Raw genomic sequence first — 17,149 nt, 5'->3', positions numbered from 1 at the left:
TTCCCATTTGTCATGCTACCTTTATCCCTAAGATCCTCTTTAGCCTTATTAAAGACTGAGTTAAAGTATTTGTTTAGATATTGGACCATGCCTAGATTATCCTTAATCTCCACTCCATCCTCAGTGTTTAGCGGCCCCACTTCTTCTTTCTTAGTTTTCTTCTTATTTATATTGCTATAGAACCTTTTACTATTGGTTTTAATTCCCTTTGCAAAATCCAACTCTACTTGACTTTTAACCTGTCTCACTTTATCCCTACTTGTTCTAACCTCAATAAGGTAGCTTTCCTTGCTGATCCCTCCCATCTTCCACGCCCTATATGCTTTCTGCTTCTTCTTAATCACCTCTCTGAGATGCTTGCTCATCCAGCTTGGTCTACAACTCCTGCCTATGAAGTTTTCCCCTTTCTTGGGATACAGGCTTCCGATAGCTTCTGCAGCTTTGATTTAAAGTAATCCCAGGCCTCCTCTACCTTTAGATCCATAAGTTCTTCAGTCCAATCCACTTCCCTAACTAATTTCCTTAATTTTTGAAAGTCAGCCCTTTTGAAATCCAAAACCCTTGTTGCAGATTTATTTTTGTTAATCATTCCATTCAGTTTGAACTGAATTAGCTCATGATCACTTGAACCAAGATTATCCCCTACAACCATTTCTTTATGAGGTCCTCACTACTCACCAAAACCAAATCTAAAATGGCATCCCCTCTAGTCGGTTCAGCAACTACTTGATGAAGGAATCCATCAGCTATCGCATCTAGGAAAATCTGAGCCCTATTATTATTACTAGCACTGGTCCTCCAGTCTATATCTGGGAAGTTAAAGTCTCCCATGATCCCGCAGTTTCCATTAGTATTTACTTTATTAAAAACATTAAAAAGGGCTCTGTCCATTTCCAAATTAGATCCCAACGGTCTATAGCACACCCCAAGCACTATTGTAGGGGAGGCTCTATTAGTTTTCTTCCCCAATGTGATTTTTGCCCAGACGGACTGTGTCTTACCCATTGCATCGCTTCTTATTTCTTTACATTCTACCTCATCATTGATATACAATGCTACTCCACCACCTTTAACTTTATTTCTGTCTTTCCTAAACAGCACATACCCTTCAATACCTGTAGTCCAGTCATGACTACTATTCCACCATGTTTCTGTTATCCCTATAATATCAGGTTTCACGTCCTGCACCAGTAGCTCTAGTTCCTCCATTTTGTTACCTAGGCTCCTCGCATTGGTGTACAAACATCTTAATTTTTGCTGTTTGGCCTTGCTCCCATTTTGTACCCTATTAGGCACAGTCATTCTACAGCCAGTATAACCTATTAGACTGGTATCCACACTGCCCTTCCTCCTTATATACATTGTCCTACCCATGGCTGTATCCTTTCTTACTTCGTCTTCTTCCCTCTCAATGCTAAAATCCAGCGTGGAGATTACGGGACATCTCCCAACCATCTCCCCCAAATTTCTAGTTTAAAGCTCTCTTAATCAAAGCAGTGGTTTATTTCATATCTGAGGAAGATTACATTTCACTAAAAGGATCTATTAGAGGCTTGGGGAGAATGGTGATTATAAACTGAGCTCTGAGAAAAGAAAGGAAATTGAAAGCATAATAGGGTAACGCAATGCAATGAAAGTGGATAAAAATCCCAAATCACCTAATCTCTGGCTCACGAAAGCCATTAAAGGGAATAATTTAAAAATAATTGTTCTTTGCAACATCTGGAATATACACTTACCAGAAGACCATCCAGTTGGTTCCACATGAAGACCAGGCCCATCTTGGCTGTGATTTTCAAATAGCCGCTACTTCTCTCTATCAGGATTCCTGACTGGCTGAAAGGCAGCTGAATTCTGCAGAGAGATCAAAGTACAATTAAAGTGGGAGTACAGAATTTGACATCCAGTCTTTAAGACATTTTTAATGCAACTGAATAAGGAGTTTGCTAGTAACACGCATTTCTAAATATGAACTGCACAAGTTTATAACAACCTGGAAACCTTCAGTGGTGGGGTGGATAATCTCCTATGTAGTTGCTCTCCAAAGTGCTGTGGGGCCAGTGTTGTTTTCTGGTGCCATTCCTTTTCAGTACATCTATACATGATGTTTTAATTTATAAAATGTCAGTCTGTCTGCTATATGATATAATTCAGAAAGTGCTATGCCTGTCTGTTGTTTAGCAAGTGCACGTCAAGTGCTCTGCTATTATTATTTTAAGGCCGTAAATAATATAGGACTAGCTTCTCTGGAGGGAATTTGTTCTTTTTTGTTCTTTCTTCGAAACTAAGACTAGCTCAGTTGAAATGGCAGAGCTGGGATTGCTGGACTTCCCCACATGCAGTCTTGAAGGGATAAGATGAAAGGCTTTCTAGTGTAGAACTGGAATCACTGAGATACTTTCCCCCTTCACGTTTACACTTGTGGCATCCTTCAGGCGAGAATCATAGAATATCAGGGTTGGAAGGGACCTCAGGAGATCATCTAGTCCATCCCCCTGCTCAAAGCAGGACCAATCCCCAATTTTTGCCCCAGATCCCTAAATGGCCCCCTCAAGGATTGAACTCACCAATGCTCAAACCACTGAGCTATCCCTCCCGGAAAGTCCTGAGAAGGCTAGGACTCTTTGTTCTTTTGCTAATATGTACTGTGTCTTCCTTCCTTCCTTCCTTTCTGCTGCAGTGTCCCACTTTTTGTATTTCTGATCTTGGAGTTATTTTGGTATTTTGCTCTGTTTGTTTTTATTCTACCTTTATTTTATGGCACCTAGAGGCCTCTAAATTACAACAGTAGAGTAGGGTCTGGAGGGCCACTGAACTGCATGGCACATAGGTCAGGAGGTAATCTGTAAAGATGGAATAAAGCTCAGCTCTGTACTCTCCTGTTTCTGCTGCTGCTCTGCCCTATCCCCTTATGCTGTTTTAGAGCAGCCTGAGGGAATGAGACTGAAACAGACATCCTTTCAAACCGACCATTGGGGGCAATATCAATGGTGCCAATTTCATCACATAATAAGACATCTGAACTTACGGGTTTTCATTGACCACAATGGAGTCTGAGGTCAGTTCGATCACCACTCCGTCAAGCTTCAGGGTGATATGGCTGATCACAGGAGAGCTTTCCAGCACAGTGCGTCTGATCTGGATGTTGAAGTCCTCGTAGGCAGATTTGCAGTGGGATGCAAAGACATAGTTGCAGAGCCCAGGGAAGTGATAGATGTCCCCATCAAAGGTCTTGAAGTGAAAGTTGCCCCAGGTGCTGCACACACGACCATTGTGAGCAGGGTTGCCAGCTGTGGATTCAAAACAAGCTGTAGGGCTGTACTGAAAATTCCAGTGTAAGTCCCATTAGACACTCACTGTCTAATTCATGTACATATTTATCTATCTATCTAAACAACAAACCCATTCTCTGCTTTATCTTCTCATCTAGCTATCTATTTATTTGTGTATATATCAGTCATTCTGTTAACTTTTCTCTTTAGTCTATACATCTCTTCACTTACCCTACAGCTCTGATCAATATCCTATAAAGACATGTCGTTTGTTTAACTTACGCTTTACAGGCAGTGTCGTTCTCAGTGGTTGGATGATTGTCACTTCTTGTGGTTTAGTTACTGGTACAAAAAAATCTAAGACAAAGAAATACAATTATCACTAATTCAAAAGGTTCAGTAAACAAATTGGCAAACACAGATATGGATCTCCTAGCCTCATTAGTGGTTAAAGGTTTTTACTGCAAGTAATGCTCACTGGAAAGTTTCCAAGGGAGTCTATTGATGGCTTAATGCCACTGCATCAAATTTTGGCGTCCAGTGTAAACTGTCATTAATAGCCTGATCCTGCTAACCCTTCCTCAAGTAAGTAGTCCTTTCTCACACAAGGAGCCCAAATGAATTTGACCCCACCTGCCCAAAGTAGGTATACGCAAGCTGATACCGATTTAATCCTTCATCTAGGATAGGAACTATACAAAGAACCTCAGGCAACACAATGGAGATTAAAGTTATTCACCACCTTTGGCTCCCACAATATGCAGAAGTGGAAAACTGGAGGAGTGTTTCAGTGGTTGGGGTTGAGAAACCACAGCAGAACTTGTTTAGATCTCATATTCTTTTCTTAACTGGAAGTCCATGTATATACACACACTCACATACCGCCAACTTCAGGCAAACAGCAAAGTTTTGCAGAATTCTGCAAACCCTTAATCATGAACCTAGTGCTTTTCCACACAAGGACTCCCATTTGCAGGATCTGGCTCTAAGTTTGCTGTGTTCATCCCCAGTATTTCTTCTTTGATTCCAGCATTGAATGGATTTGAGATTCAGAGAAGCTGCAATGTAGTTTCTCAACACCTACTACTGAATCCTCACTACAGGGTTCCACTTGCATGTATACTGGGAGGCAAAGGTCAAGAATGGTTTTAATCTCCCTTAAAGTTCCTTCTGAGATTTTTTTTAAAACTCCTGGAGTAAATGAAGGATGATATCTTTATTAATAAATTCATACAATTGAAAGCCAATGGGGACCTTTATGTTCCTGTAGCCTGATCTCCTGAATAACATGGCCCACATGGTATCACCCAGTGGTTGCTCCACTAGACCAATGATTTGTGGTTGAAATAGAGCTTCTCTTTTAGAAAGACAACTGGTCTTGATTTAAAGACTTCAAGGGATAGAGAAACCACCACCTCCTTTGATCAGTTGTTACAATGGTTAGTTACACTCAAGGTTAATAGTGTTTGCCATATTTCCAGTATGAATTTGTCTACCTTCAGCTTCCAGCTGTTGGGTTTGTCAGGGTTGCTAATTTCAGATTAGGTTATGGTTCAGATTTTCAGGCTGGTTGGTTAAATTATAGTGTAATAAATTTACCGGAGAAAGGAACAAGGGACATTTTGTTAGAATTGTTATACAACGTGTTTTTTGTTCCAACAGCAGTGTTATACCAACAGCCAATAAACATCCCTTATCTTATTACATGTAACTAATATGTTCCAACAAGCAGCATAATATATTTTATACACAAATTTGCACTGTCTCTGGTGCATGTACTGCAGTACTTTTCATTTTCTGCCTATCGTGAGTGATGCAGTTATCTCAATAGAATGAAAAAAAGTACTTTTTATTGTCGATTATCAAATATCTTTGTGATACCCATGTACACACACACATCTTGTAAAATACACCTTGTAAATTTGCAGTATGTACCTATTATGTACTTATAGATTAGATAACAGTGTAGCTTCAATGGACCAGATCCTCACCTGGTGCAAATCAGTATAGCCCCACTGACTTCAATGGAGTTTTGCCAATTTACACCAGCTGAGGATCTGGCCCTACAGTACCAATTCCAGAGAATTGAACATTGTGTATAGGGAATTGTTCCTTTCCCTTCATTTAAAGGCACAGTGTACTTTAATCACTCTAATGAGTTTCTAAGACAACATTGACTAAATTTAGATTGTCAAATAAATAAATAAAATAAAACATAAGCCACTTACAGTCTTGTCCCTGCTGGACATAATTATAGTCATCATAATTTGCTTGTTTGTCCTCATATTGGGCTTTAACTGGAGCAAAAAAAAAAGTTACTTTGGAGGATTGTGTTCATAAATTCTTCAGTAACACCTGGTTGAACAATACAATCTGCAAAAGTAGCATTCTTTTAGGCAGGGAAACTGCGTGGTAAGTGTGGTTTGTTATGCTGTGGCAAATACAAACACACTCACACAGAGACAAAGGCTGTGAGGATGAAAATATTTTAAAAGATGAAAATGGAGAATTTTTCTCCTTAGTTACAGTTCAGATCTAAAAGAGCTCTAGGTCTCTTGTGTTATGATGGCTGGTATGCTTCTTCTTCTTCGTCTTCTCTTTTTTTTTTTTTTTTTTTTTTTTTTTTTACAGAAGTTGTTATATCTAAGTCAATGACAAGTGGTATAGAGGGCCTGAACTATGAAGTGACTCTAATGGACTTTGACTGAGGTGCATAATCATTGCCACCCCCATTCACTCCCACATTCCCTACTCCATACATATCACAGCCCCCCGTTATTAATTTCTCTGAAAAACACACACATTTGAGATTGGGTTTGCAACCTATCCATTTTTGTTCTAGGTGTCAGAACTGAGTAGGAGTTCTTAGTCTTCTGCTCGGAGACTGAACAGATTTGCATGTTTATTGGGAAAGGGTAATAGGAAGGCTTTTCCCCTGTGATTCCCCTGAGCAATCTGCTATCTGGTCACTTAATCTCCACCAAACTCTCATCCTCTCCTCCTTCAAATCCATTCTAAAACCAAGGACCTGGTCTACCAACTATTGGGTCAGCTCCTCAGCAGTGTAAATTGGTATAGCTCCATAGACTTAAAGGAGCTAGCCTGATTGACACTAGCTCAGAACCTGACCCATATATCACGCCTTCAGCCAAGTTTTTCTTTTGGTTGTAACAATGAAAATTCTACCAAAATCACTTGGATTATACCAATGAAAACTGAGTGGAGAATTTGTCTCTTTCTTTGCTAGCCACACTGTACCCTCTCCTCCCTTCTAAGCTATTTAGAGCAAAGGCTCCATTTGAGTCTTTGTTTTTCTGAATTTGTACACTTGAATCATCTGCAAAGTCCTGTGTACATCTTGGGCACTATAGAAATAATAACAAATAGCCAGAGAAGGATATAGAGAAAGCTGTTTTATACTGGAAGAACCTTTTTTAGAGCTAGAGGGCCAACATATATGCTGTGTTACTCGGAGTAGAATCTGACCCATAATCACTGGTTTACAACTTCAAACACCAGTAATAATAACTAACATACCCAGAAGCAATGTGGATAGAACTGGGGAGCTGATAGATTTATTTCAGATTATTCATTGGGTCCCCAATTTGATTCTTGTTCAAAATAATAAAAAAAAACCCTGAAGATATTCCTTTCATTCCTTTGCACCATCATCTCAAAATATAAAGCTGCACTCAATCCCTGTTTAACAAAAACCATTGCTTAATGAAAATGCAGAATACTGAGGGCACATTCTGGTAGCTCTTGAGCAGACATGGGGAGCACCTGAGCAAAAGGCAGGTAGAATCCTGTATTCCCTGAGTGCAGAATGACTGCTAGCACCACCACTGATGCTAGTCAACCCAAATGGGTGAGGCTGACATGGGCTGAGGGGTTACCATGGCCCCATCCGCACTAGCTGGATGTCTGAGACTGTCCCTGGAACAACACACTCAGCACCCTTTCAAAGAGTGTAACATTTGATTCTTCTGTGTGCTCTTCCCTAGCTTTCTAGCCCAGGGAATCATTCTGCTTCCATCTGAGTGCACATTCAGCACAATGTATATCCTGTGCCACATCCCATGCCCATTGTCAGTGGCTGGTAATGGCACAATTAATCCTTTGGTGTAATAAAGTATAACAAGGTTTAATAAAGGTTAGTGTGGAACTGCATACTAGTTAGGAAGAAGTAAAAGTATTCATTAGGATTTGTGCATCAAATCAGAAAACACTGGATACTAACATTTTATGAGTTTAGCCATGGAATGAATGAACAAAGGGCATACTGAATAAAAGATTACACAGAATGTGAATATAAAACATCTTCTTAGATGATAGAAGGCTAGGCCTATGCATTCTGGATCCTGGTTTCATAAATTCATTACAAATTCTCCTTTGAAAGACAAACTTTGGACTAATCCCTTATGCACCTTTACCAAACGTCTCAATGATAATCAAGTCTGACATTAATATCAATATCAGCTTATTTTGCTGATAGGGTGACAGTTAAAAGTTAATGATAATCTCCTAAATGCCTTTACTTATGGCCCAATTCTGCTCCCCTTAAGATCAATGCAAAGACACCATTTGACTTCAACAGGAGTTGGATTGGGCCCTTAGTTTTTACATTGACCTTATGCAGGCAAACTGCCATTCAACCAAAATTCTTATGGCATTGGGTAGATTTTAAAAGTGGATCTAACAAAATGACATTTGGCAGGAATTCATATATTTATTTGCTCCATAAGAGCCTTTGGTTACAACTAGAACCTTGGCACTGATGGTCTCTCATGCTACACTCTGTACTGGCTCTTTTTGTGTCATCTTTCTCATCACACCCTTTCCCTCCATCACAAGAGGCTTTTCAGCTAAGATGAGCTATAGTGTTTAAGTCAAGTTTATATTTCAAATGAGTAATGTGCTCCCCCATCACTGTATGTTCTCTATAGCCTACAACTGCTCTGTTATAGGTAAATTCATTCACCACATTTGTTGTCATGTCTATAAAAACAGGTTTCATTTGTTGTCAGAAAGTAGGTTTCTATATGATTATTCATAATCATAATATTATGATGAACTTGCCTGGTTCAGAGCATTTGAAAATTGAAAGCAAAAGAGGACTGATGAGATTGGTATTTATCCAGTCATAAAAACTCAGCAATATATTTCTCTAGGAAATGGTTAACTTTAAGGAGTGGAAAGCACCATTTTGTCTATTTTAGCTCTATTTTGTGATATATTAATGAACATAACATTTATACAAATTCTTTAACCAAGAGGTGGAAGTGTGAAGCATCTTGAATTAATGGAGTGGAACAGCAGCAGAAAAGAAAAAGCTGTGATTTTAAGGTTTAATACCAGAAGGATTACTATCACAGGGAGCCAATACCAGATACTATGTAAAGCTTTCAGTCTGTTATTAACTTGCCATGTTTTTAGCAGCCTTCCATGTTCACATTTGAAAAAAACAACTATTGAAACTGGTAAAAATGACCAGCCAGAATAATTATATGACTAAATTCTACTCTCAGTTATGCCAACGCAACTCCATTGACCATGGCTTTTCAATTCATCCACCTTCTTTTGCTGGGCTGGAGGGCAATATGAAATCAGTGAAGCAACATTAGAAAGGAGAAGAATAGAAAAAGACAGGGAAATCTCATTTACAAACAAAACCTTATTAGTTGCACAAAGCAAAGAAAAAACACTGAAAAGTCTTTCCAACTGCAAAGCAAATTATAAGTTCTCTAAAAATAAAAATAAAAAGCAACTACAGCCTCTTACCTTTATTCTGCATAAAGGTGATCACTAATATTGGTATCCATAGTGGTATTCGTACCCCCCAGCCTATGCCCATCTTGATTGGAGTTCGGTAGAAACTACCGAACTATAGGCTTCTGAAGAGGCACTTGTCTTCATACAAGTCTTATATAGCAACAGAATAGGCTTTGGCACAGTTCCCAGATAGTTTCACAAGGTTCTAAAAAGGTGGAGCTTCAGGGATTTTACCTTTCCTCTGCAGGTGCATAGGTAAACAAAGGATGCTCTAGCTTCCTTATGGGCTGGCCAAGTGTATTTGCATTCTGGGAGGCTTGCTGTTTTCGAAAAGACTTTTCTACTGAAGGAATTCCAAGCGAACAGCAATGAGGAATAGTTATGCTCAATCTTACTGTCTCCAGTCATTACAGATCTTGCAATAAATATAATTCAAGAATGACTTGGGGGGGGGGTCAGGGATGGGATTTAGAATGAGAGAGGGGCAGTTTTTTATGATCCTGATTACAGCAGGTGATTTCAGTCTAATTTTTCCAGCAAGCAAAACTCTAATTCCTTCTGATCCAAGCTGTGTGATAAAACTTTTCATGTTTGGGACCCTCGTCTTTTGAGAAGAGATTTTATGCCTCGTTATGTAAATATTCTGCTTCTGAAGATGAAGAGACCAGGAACACTGAAGGCCAACAGTTATCCACATGCCAGGCACAGTATAGAAATATGCAGTGAAGCTCTTCAGTGCTGGGTAGACAAAAACTAATACTCTCCCTAGAAGGAATTCTTATCTTCAGAGGCGCTTCAGTCATAGTGTTGGATCAAATCTGTACCCCTTCTAAAGGCTTGTCAACACCGGGAATTATTCTGGAATAGCTATTCTTTATTAACTCTGTGTTGATGCTCTTATTCCGGAATAAAAGTTCAGTTTAATTTTGGAAATGGATTAATTTTTAAATTAGCAACCTATCTTATTCTGGTTTAATTTTAATGTGTAGATAAGACCTAAGTAAACATAGCTAATTGAACAGATATATTTAGGTATATGTCTTTCCATACTGAATATACGTATTTCTCTTGCCCCATATAAAAGACAGTATAGTCTATATAATTTGGAGTACGTTTCCTTGTTGCACAAAATAAATGTTTTAGCAGCAATGAATTTAAGAAGGTTCTATTATATTGGGAACAATGTGAATGTGAACAATGAGTTTTTGTAAATAGGTCAGTGCATTTATTTAAAGGTCTATTACTTTTCCAAGTTGTCTTTTTATTGTAGTTTACCTCTCGGTCTTTCAATAGGTCTAGTATTGTAACAGGTATTCTTTCTAGTAGACTCTGTTTATATTCAGTGAATTAGTTTCAGCAGTTAGGGGACAAAGGTAAAAGGCTCATATTTTATCCATTTCCAAGGTAATAGAAGAGAGGTGAGACACTGCTTTCCCTGCACACTTTTAAAGTTCAAATGGTTTATTGGTGTTATAATAAATGGACTACAGGTAAATAAATATAGTGTAGTGAAGAAAACAATTGGTCAAATTCTGTCATGAATTACACTCTGTAGAATTCTATTCAGTGGGAGTTATAAATCAGTATAGCATTTCGCCCCAAATCAAAGGGTGACAAAAATGACTAAAGATACTTTCAAACAAGAATTGTACAGTGAAAAATCTCAATAAGTGTCAATATATATATATATATTGCATACATTATTGAACAGTTACTCATTTGCTTAGCTCCAGGGTGAGTCAGAATTTGATGTTCTGGCCCTGTAACTTTCCATATCTTTGTACTATATATTAAATATATACTGCAGTTGAAACAATTTGTTCATGATGAATTAAATCACCAGTATGATCAGCTCATCTACCTAACACTCTACCTTCCAATCATCTATTAACCTGGAATCTTTTTGTAGAGTGTTGAAGGAAGAAATGTGGAAATTTAAATTCACACACATTTGGTGGAATTTTATATAGGTATCCAGACTTGTCTAATTGTTGGATATTATAACTCATTGCATAATATAGCTTCATGAGCAAAAGTGTTCATTTATTAGAATCACAAGAACAGCAATTATCTGGATAATTGTAGATAAAGATTTAAGTAGGTAACTAAAAAACAAAACATAAACAAAACAAAAACCTTATACTTCCTCCAACTGTAACCTAGAAGGACATTTAGGACATTAACCTAGAAGGGATTTTGGTAAGTAATTGATCTTTAAATATTCAGGGTAAATAGGCCAAATCCCCTGAGATGGGATATTAGATGGATGGGATCTGAGTTACTATAGAAAATTCTTTCCTGGGTATCTGGCTGGTGAATCTTGCCCATATGCTCAGGGTTTAGCTGATTGCCATATTTGGGGTCGGGAAGGAATTTTCCTCCAGGGCAGATTGGAGAGGCCCTGGAGGTTTTTCGCCTTCCTCTGTAGCATGGGGCATAGTTGACTTGAGGGAGGCTTCTCTGCTCCTTGAAGTCTTTGAACCATGATTTAAGGACTTCAATAGCTCAGACATGGATGAGGTTTTTCATAGGAGTGGGTGGGTGAGATTCTGTGGCCTGCGCTGTGCAGGAGGTCGGACTAGATGATCAGAATGGTCCCTTCTGACCTTAGTATCTATGAATCTATCAATCTATTTAGCATAGAATAATCTGCTGAATCTTTTTTTATCATTTACACTGGCCTATACTGTCCTCCTGCCCAGTCCTGTTCCTATTATATTCAATGGGGGTTTTGCCATTGACTTTAATGGAAGCAGGATTGAGTTTCGCAAAAAGAAAAGGAGTACTTGTGGCACCTTAGAGACTAACAAATTTATTAGAGCATAAGCTTTCGTGAGCTACAGCTCACTTCATCGGATCATCCGATGAAGTGAGCTGTAGCTCACGAAAGCTTATGCTCTAATAAATTTGTTAGTCTCTAAGGTGCCACAAGTACTCCTTTTCTTTTTGCGAATACAGACTAACACGGCTGCTACTCTGAAACCTAGGATTGAGTTTGTCACTGTACTTTGGTCATATGATTATTCAACCCCAAGTTATTTTATCCTTTGAAGATTTCAAGATAAAAGAAGATGATTGGTCAGTTGCTACTAACTTTTCATTCAGTAGCATTACAGATATTGCTCAGTTAGTTTTATATCCTGATGATAAAGTGAATTGATCTACCAGCACCAAATAAGGCCTGCACCAAATTATCCAGGTCAGAAACCAGTGCTATTTTATAATCATTGCCACCTGAATTTCCTCTGTAAAGCTAAAATGAACAAAAATGGGGATATGGATCTTGTTTGTATTATGCCATATATTTGTCAAGTATGGTGCCATTGATCCATTCTGTTATCTGTCAATGGTTGTATAAAACTGATGGGATTCAAACCCAAACCATTGTGATAACCTAAAATTGAAAGTCCCATCCCAAACATAAATATTTTTCCCCATTAGACTGCAAGCTTTAATGTTTGTGAAGTTCTTTTAGATCCTTAGATGGGGAGTGCTACCAGAATATAAAATATTATCATCAGAATGTCAAGATAGCAGCTTCCTCTTTGATCACTAATTATTATTTTTTATTATAATTTAAGCTTTACAAATATTGTAACTAGATATAGTGACTATAAAATCTTTTACATCACATTGCAATTTTACTTTAAGAAGGAATTTGGCCACAGACCTGTCCTAATGTCCCTAAACTGGGAAATACCATTTACTGAGGCTTAGTAAACAGACCACATTTTTGAAAGCTTTGCATTTTAAATACACCCCACTCTTGTAATAACACTATTACTTTTTTTAGACTACTGGGAAAGATTTGAAATTTTATTACTGGCACTAACCTGGTCAAGTGGATCTTGGTATTAGCACAAAAATGTGAGATTACTATAAATTCCCAATGTAACCCTGCACTTGTGTCTAAGTGCACTACAAATTGGAATGAGTTTGTTTCCCACCTTATTAAAGTATTCCTAGTTGAATCTGCATTGTTTTAGCCCACACATTACTTCCGCCTTTTCTTTCCTTCAGATCCAGTTCCCGATTTATCTTAGGATATATCTGCATTACAGTCTGAGGTGAGATTGCTGCTCTGGTAGACATACCCACGCTAGCTCTACCCTTACTGGCTTGGCTAAAAATAGCAGTATACATGCAGTGACATGGGCTTCAGCTCAAGCTGTACAAGCATGCTGGGGCCCTCAGCCCTATTTGCATGACTAACGCTGCCTTTTTGTGCATGCTAGTGCAGGTAAAGCTAGCATGGGTATGTCTACCCAAGCTGCTCACGCACCTCAGATTGCAGTGTAGACATAACCTCTGTCATTCCCAGAAATCTTGCATGCAAAAAACATTACTTTCCTCTCTGCTGATTGGTTGCTTGCTCCAACTCCGTCCCTCACATTCTCTTCACTTCAGCCTCACTCCAGTTGCCTTCCATGCTCCTCTGTATTCTTCCTGTATGCGTCCCTGGGGACACCCAGGGGCGTGAGGACCTCATTACCACCCGTCACACTTCTCTTCCTCTTCTTTCCCTTCTTTCCTCCCCAATGCCTTTTCTTTTCTCCTTTAATGCTCCATCCCCTTACTTTGTTTTTTTCTTTTATTTAATCCATTCCTGTCTTCCCTCCTTCTCCACCCCCTCCGATACTATATTAAATAAATATGATAAATACAGATAAACAAAATTTCATCCAAAATTCTATCTATCTATCTATCTATCTATCTATCTATCTATCTATCTAATTATTAGGGCTGTTGATTAATCACAGTTAACTCATGCTATACACTCAAAAAATTAAACACCATTAAAAAATTAATTGCCATTAATCACAGTTTTAATCTGACTGTTAAACAATAGAATACCAATTGAAATTTGTTAAATATTTTGGATGTTTTTCTACATTTTCATATATATTCTTGTAATTGAAATCAAAGTGTATGGTTTTTATTACAAATATTTGCACTATAAAAATGATACAAGAAATACTATTTTTCAATTTACCTCGTACAAGTACTATAATGCAATCTCTGTGTCATGAAAGTGCAACTTACAAATGTAGATTTTTTTTTGTTTTGTTCTGCTCTCAAAAGCAAAATAATGTAAAACTATAAAGCCTGGAAGTCCACACTGTGGAGTGTGCAAGTCCAAGCACACTGTGGCACCTAATAAAGGGTCAAAGCAGAGAGATTTTTTTCAGGGGATTTTGACAAGCAAAATGAAAGCATCTTGTTCAAAGACAAGATATTAATAGAAATCCCTCCTTCTTGCTGTGTTGGTAGGAAAACATAGGAAGCCAAATGCTAGTGGGTAGCAGCTATTTTAAAATGAAGGGGAAAGATATAGGGAGACAAAGAAGCATCATTCTGTAAGTGCCTATTCCACCTTAAATCCTATTTATTGATTTGTTCCACAAGTCCATAGTATTGCCCAGCATATCTGCCATGCTGCAGCTCTACCCTCAACATGTCCTGTATCCTAAGGCTTGCAAGGAGCTCATTGGATGGCAGCCTTCTGGCTGTCTCCCACAGTAACTGTGCTATCTGTCTGTCTAAGCTGGTCCACATATATTTTGTGGGAAAATAAATTAAAGGAAACTAAAAATTTTCATTTTGTTTAAATTTTTTTACAGAGCAAACAAAAAATGAAATAGTTTCAGTTTTTATTTCCCCCCCCCATTTCTCTCCAGTGGAAGAAAGAGGAAAAAGGAGGTGGGGGGAATGAAAAATGAAAATGTTTTATTTTTTTCACCAGAAAATGGCAATTTTTGACAAAACAAACATTTTCTGAGAAAATGTTCATTGTTGTTGAAAAGCCATTTTTTCATTAAAAATGTGTCAATTAAACAGTTTTTTACCACCTCTAGTATCTGTTTACCCACCTTTGCCACCATGCTATCTGAATGCCTCCATGATAGCGGAACACATATGCAGACAAGTAAACTCATGTACTCTTGTCTATTTTGTAAACACAGGTGCTGTAATGGCAGGTATGCAAGTGCATATCAAAAAGCAAGAGTGAGTCCTTAGAGGTAATTGGTAAATATTCATAAGCACACAGAAGTGCATTGTATTTGTAGGCATATGGCTAAATTGTTATAGGAACATGAAAGGGCAGTAGGTTGTGTATGCACAGTAGGGCTTGTTAGTGATGGGCAATCCTCAACAGTTTTGAAGGTTCTGTAGAGTGTAAAGAAGTATCTAAAAGCTGGGATACTTTGCTAAACATTATTCTAATCCACAGTTTTTAACATCCTGTCTATAGTAATCTATTTCCAATGGGGTCAAGATTAAACACCTCCTTCCCTGCTGTGAGGAAATTTCCTACCTGTGAGGACACTACATTACTTTCCTCTCCTGACAGTTTCTTCTGAAGGAGGAAGCCTTCCTTTTCTCATTCTCAGTAGTGCCTGTTTGTGGTGCAAAGGGAAAATATCCAGGGCCATCTTTTTATTCATTCTGGACAGCCACCGTGCTTCCCACCTCCTATTATTATGGCAGAATAATTTCAGAAGCCTCTCTTTCAATCTCCACTTGTGGCGATTATACAGATTCCCTGGGACAATACAGTGGGGACACTTAGAGTACAGAAGATTGATTAAGAAACACTTGGAGCCACACACAGGGACTGCTGGGGCACTGGGCAGCAATGCACAATTTCGGAAGAATAAAGTCTTGGGAGTTTCATAGAGGAAGCCTGAGGATTGCAGGTGGTCAGCAGGGCCAGAATGTAGGGTCCTGGAGATAGTGTGAGGCAACAGCACCATGTTGGGACTTCTCCCATTCCAGCTGTAGGTTCTTAACTGAACGTTTACAAACCTTAAAAATAAAGAGATGCAAAAAGGATCGATTCAGGGTTCATTATAATCAAACATCTTTCTCCATCGCTAATGGATGGTAAGGATACATAGTGGTGCATGGTACTTGTGCACAGAAACAGGGCATGCTGGTTGGACAGAAATCCAGTTATTTGCGAAGGGTGTATATTGGTTTTTCTTCCCTCAATGCCTTGCAAATGTATCTGTTAGTGTAAAGCATTAGCCCCCTGGCCTTATCCTAAAAGTGCTCCCCAAGCATAAATGTAATCTGACAAATGTAGATAAAGGAAGCCAGAAACTGAAGATTGTCACAGAAAAATGCTGTATATAATTTGACAGTTTGAGAAATGTATTGCATTTTTAGGTGTGGTTGTGAATGTTAACGGGGTCCCCATGGAGTTCGTTATCAATTCTATTCAAATATTAGCATTTATTGTAATAAGTAAAGGCATTGTACTGCTCTATCATGCTTTTCAAGGGCAATCGGAGCTACTGCACTGGGTGAGTGAAATGGCTGTTTTTCATAACGTTTTTGGTTTGTTTTTCTTCACTTAGATATTTAGTTTACAGAATGGTACAATAAGTTGATACAGTATTGATAAGAAATATCCTTTGCATTCAGATTTAGCTTTATATTCTTCTCCCTCTTTTAATTGTTGGAACAGAAGAAAAGAAATAATTGTACAAAGGCAAGTCTCTATTCTAGCGACTTCTTTTCTAGAGTCCCGATACTGTTATTGTGCCCTTTGCATTACCAATTTATAACCAGAATACTACCTTCACACTTGAACCTCAGGGAACAGTAGTGATATCTGTTTCATACACACTTTTAAAGAAAAGGAGTACTTGTGGCACCTTAGAGACTAACAAATTTATTAGAGCATAAGCTTTCGTGAGCTGTAGCTCACGAAAGCTTATGCTCTAATAAATTTGTTAGTCTCTAAGGTGCCACAAGTACTCCTTTTCTTTTTGCGAATACAGACTAACACGGCTGCTACTATGAAATCATACACACTTTTGAAATCCTCTCAACAAAGCTGACTTAGGAAGCAGTAATTATAAATATTCCAGTAGTCTTAGAACTGGAAGAGAAAGTTCAAGTCAGATGCAGACCGGGAAGTCTGTACTGTCGTTCTTCCATTTCATTCATCAAATGGATGAAAGTTCTGAAGAGCAGTGCAGGACAGTGGCCTCTCATTGTTGTGCCTTATCTCCAATGCCCAGAAAGACTATTTTAGTGAAAGAGAAGTAACCGAACAGTCCTCTGATAGAAGTGACAGGGAAATCTCAGAATTGGGC

At 38.4% G+C, this 17,149-nt stretch overlaps 1 protein-coding gene across 1 annotated transcript in view; it reads right to left on the bottom strand.

The window, feature by feature from the left end:
- Window positions 1-9,131, bottom strand: part of MUC5AC (mucin 5AC, oligomeric mucus/gel-forming) — a 60,668-nt gene extending 51,537 nt beyond the window's left edge. Inside the window, exons 1-5 of the mRNA XM_038406067.2 lie at window positions 9,054-9,131; window positions 5,501-5,569; window positions 3,555-3,629; window positions 3,029-3,290; window positions 1,740-1,854 (exon numbers count right to left, since the gene is read on the bottom strand). Of these exons, the coding sequence (XP_038261995.1) occupies window positions 1,740-1,854; window positions 3,029-3,290; window positions 3,555-3,629; window positions 5,501-5,569; window positions 9,054-9,126 (594 nt within the window). The 5' untranslated portion in view covers window positions 9,127-9,131. The remainder of the gene's footprint in view (window positions 1-1,739; window positions 1,855-3,028; window positions 3,291-3,554; window positions 3,630-5,500; window positions 5,570-9,053) is intronic.
- Between the last annotated feature and the right edge of the window lie 8,018 nt (window positions 9,132-17,149).

The sequence above is a fragment of the Dermochelys coriacea genome, chromosome 6, assembly GCF_009764565.3.
Source record: "Dermochelys coriacea isolate rDerCor1 chromosome 6, rDerCor1.pri.v4, whole genome shotgun sequence".
Lineage (NCBI taxonomy): Eukaryota > Metazoa > Chordata > Testudines > Dermochelyidae > Dermochelys > Dermochelys coriacea.
Note: the sequence above shows the minus strand (reverse complement) of the source record. Positions and strands in the feature narration are given on the sequence as shown.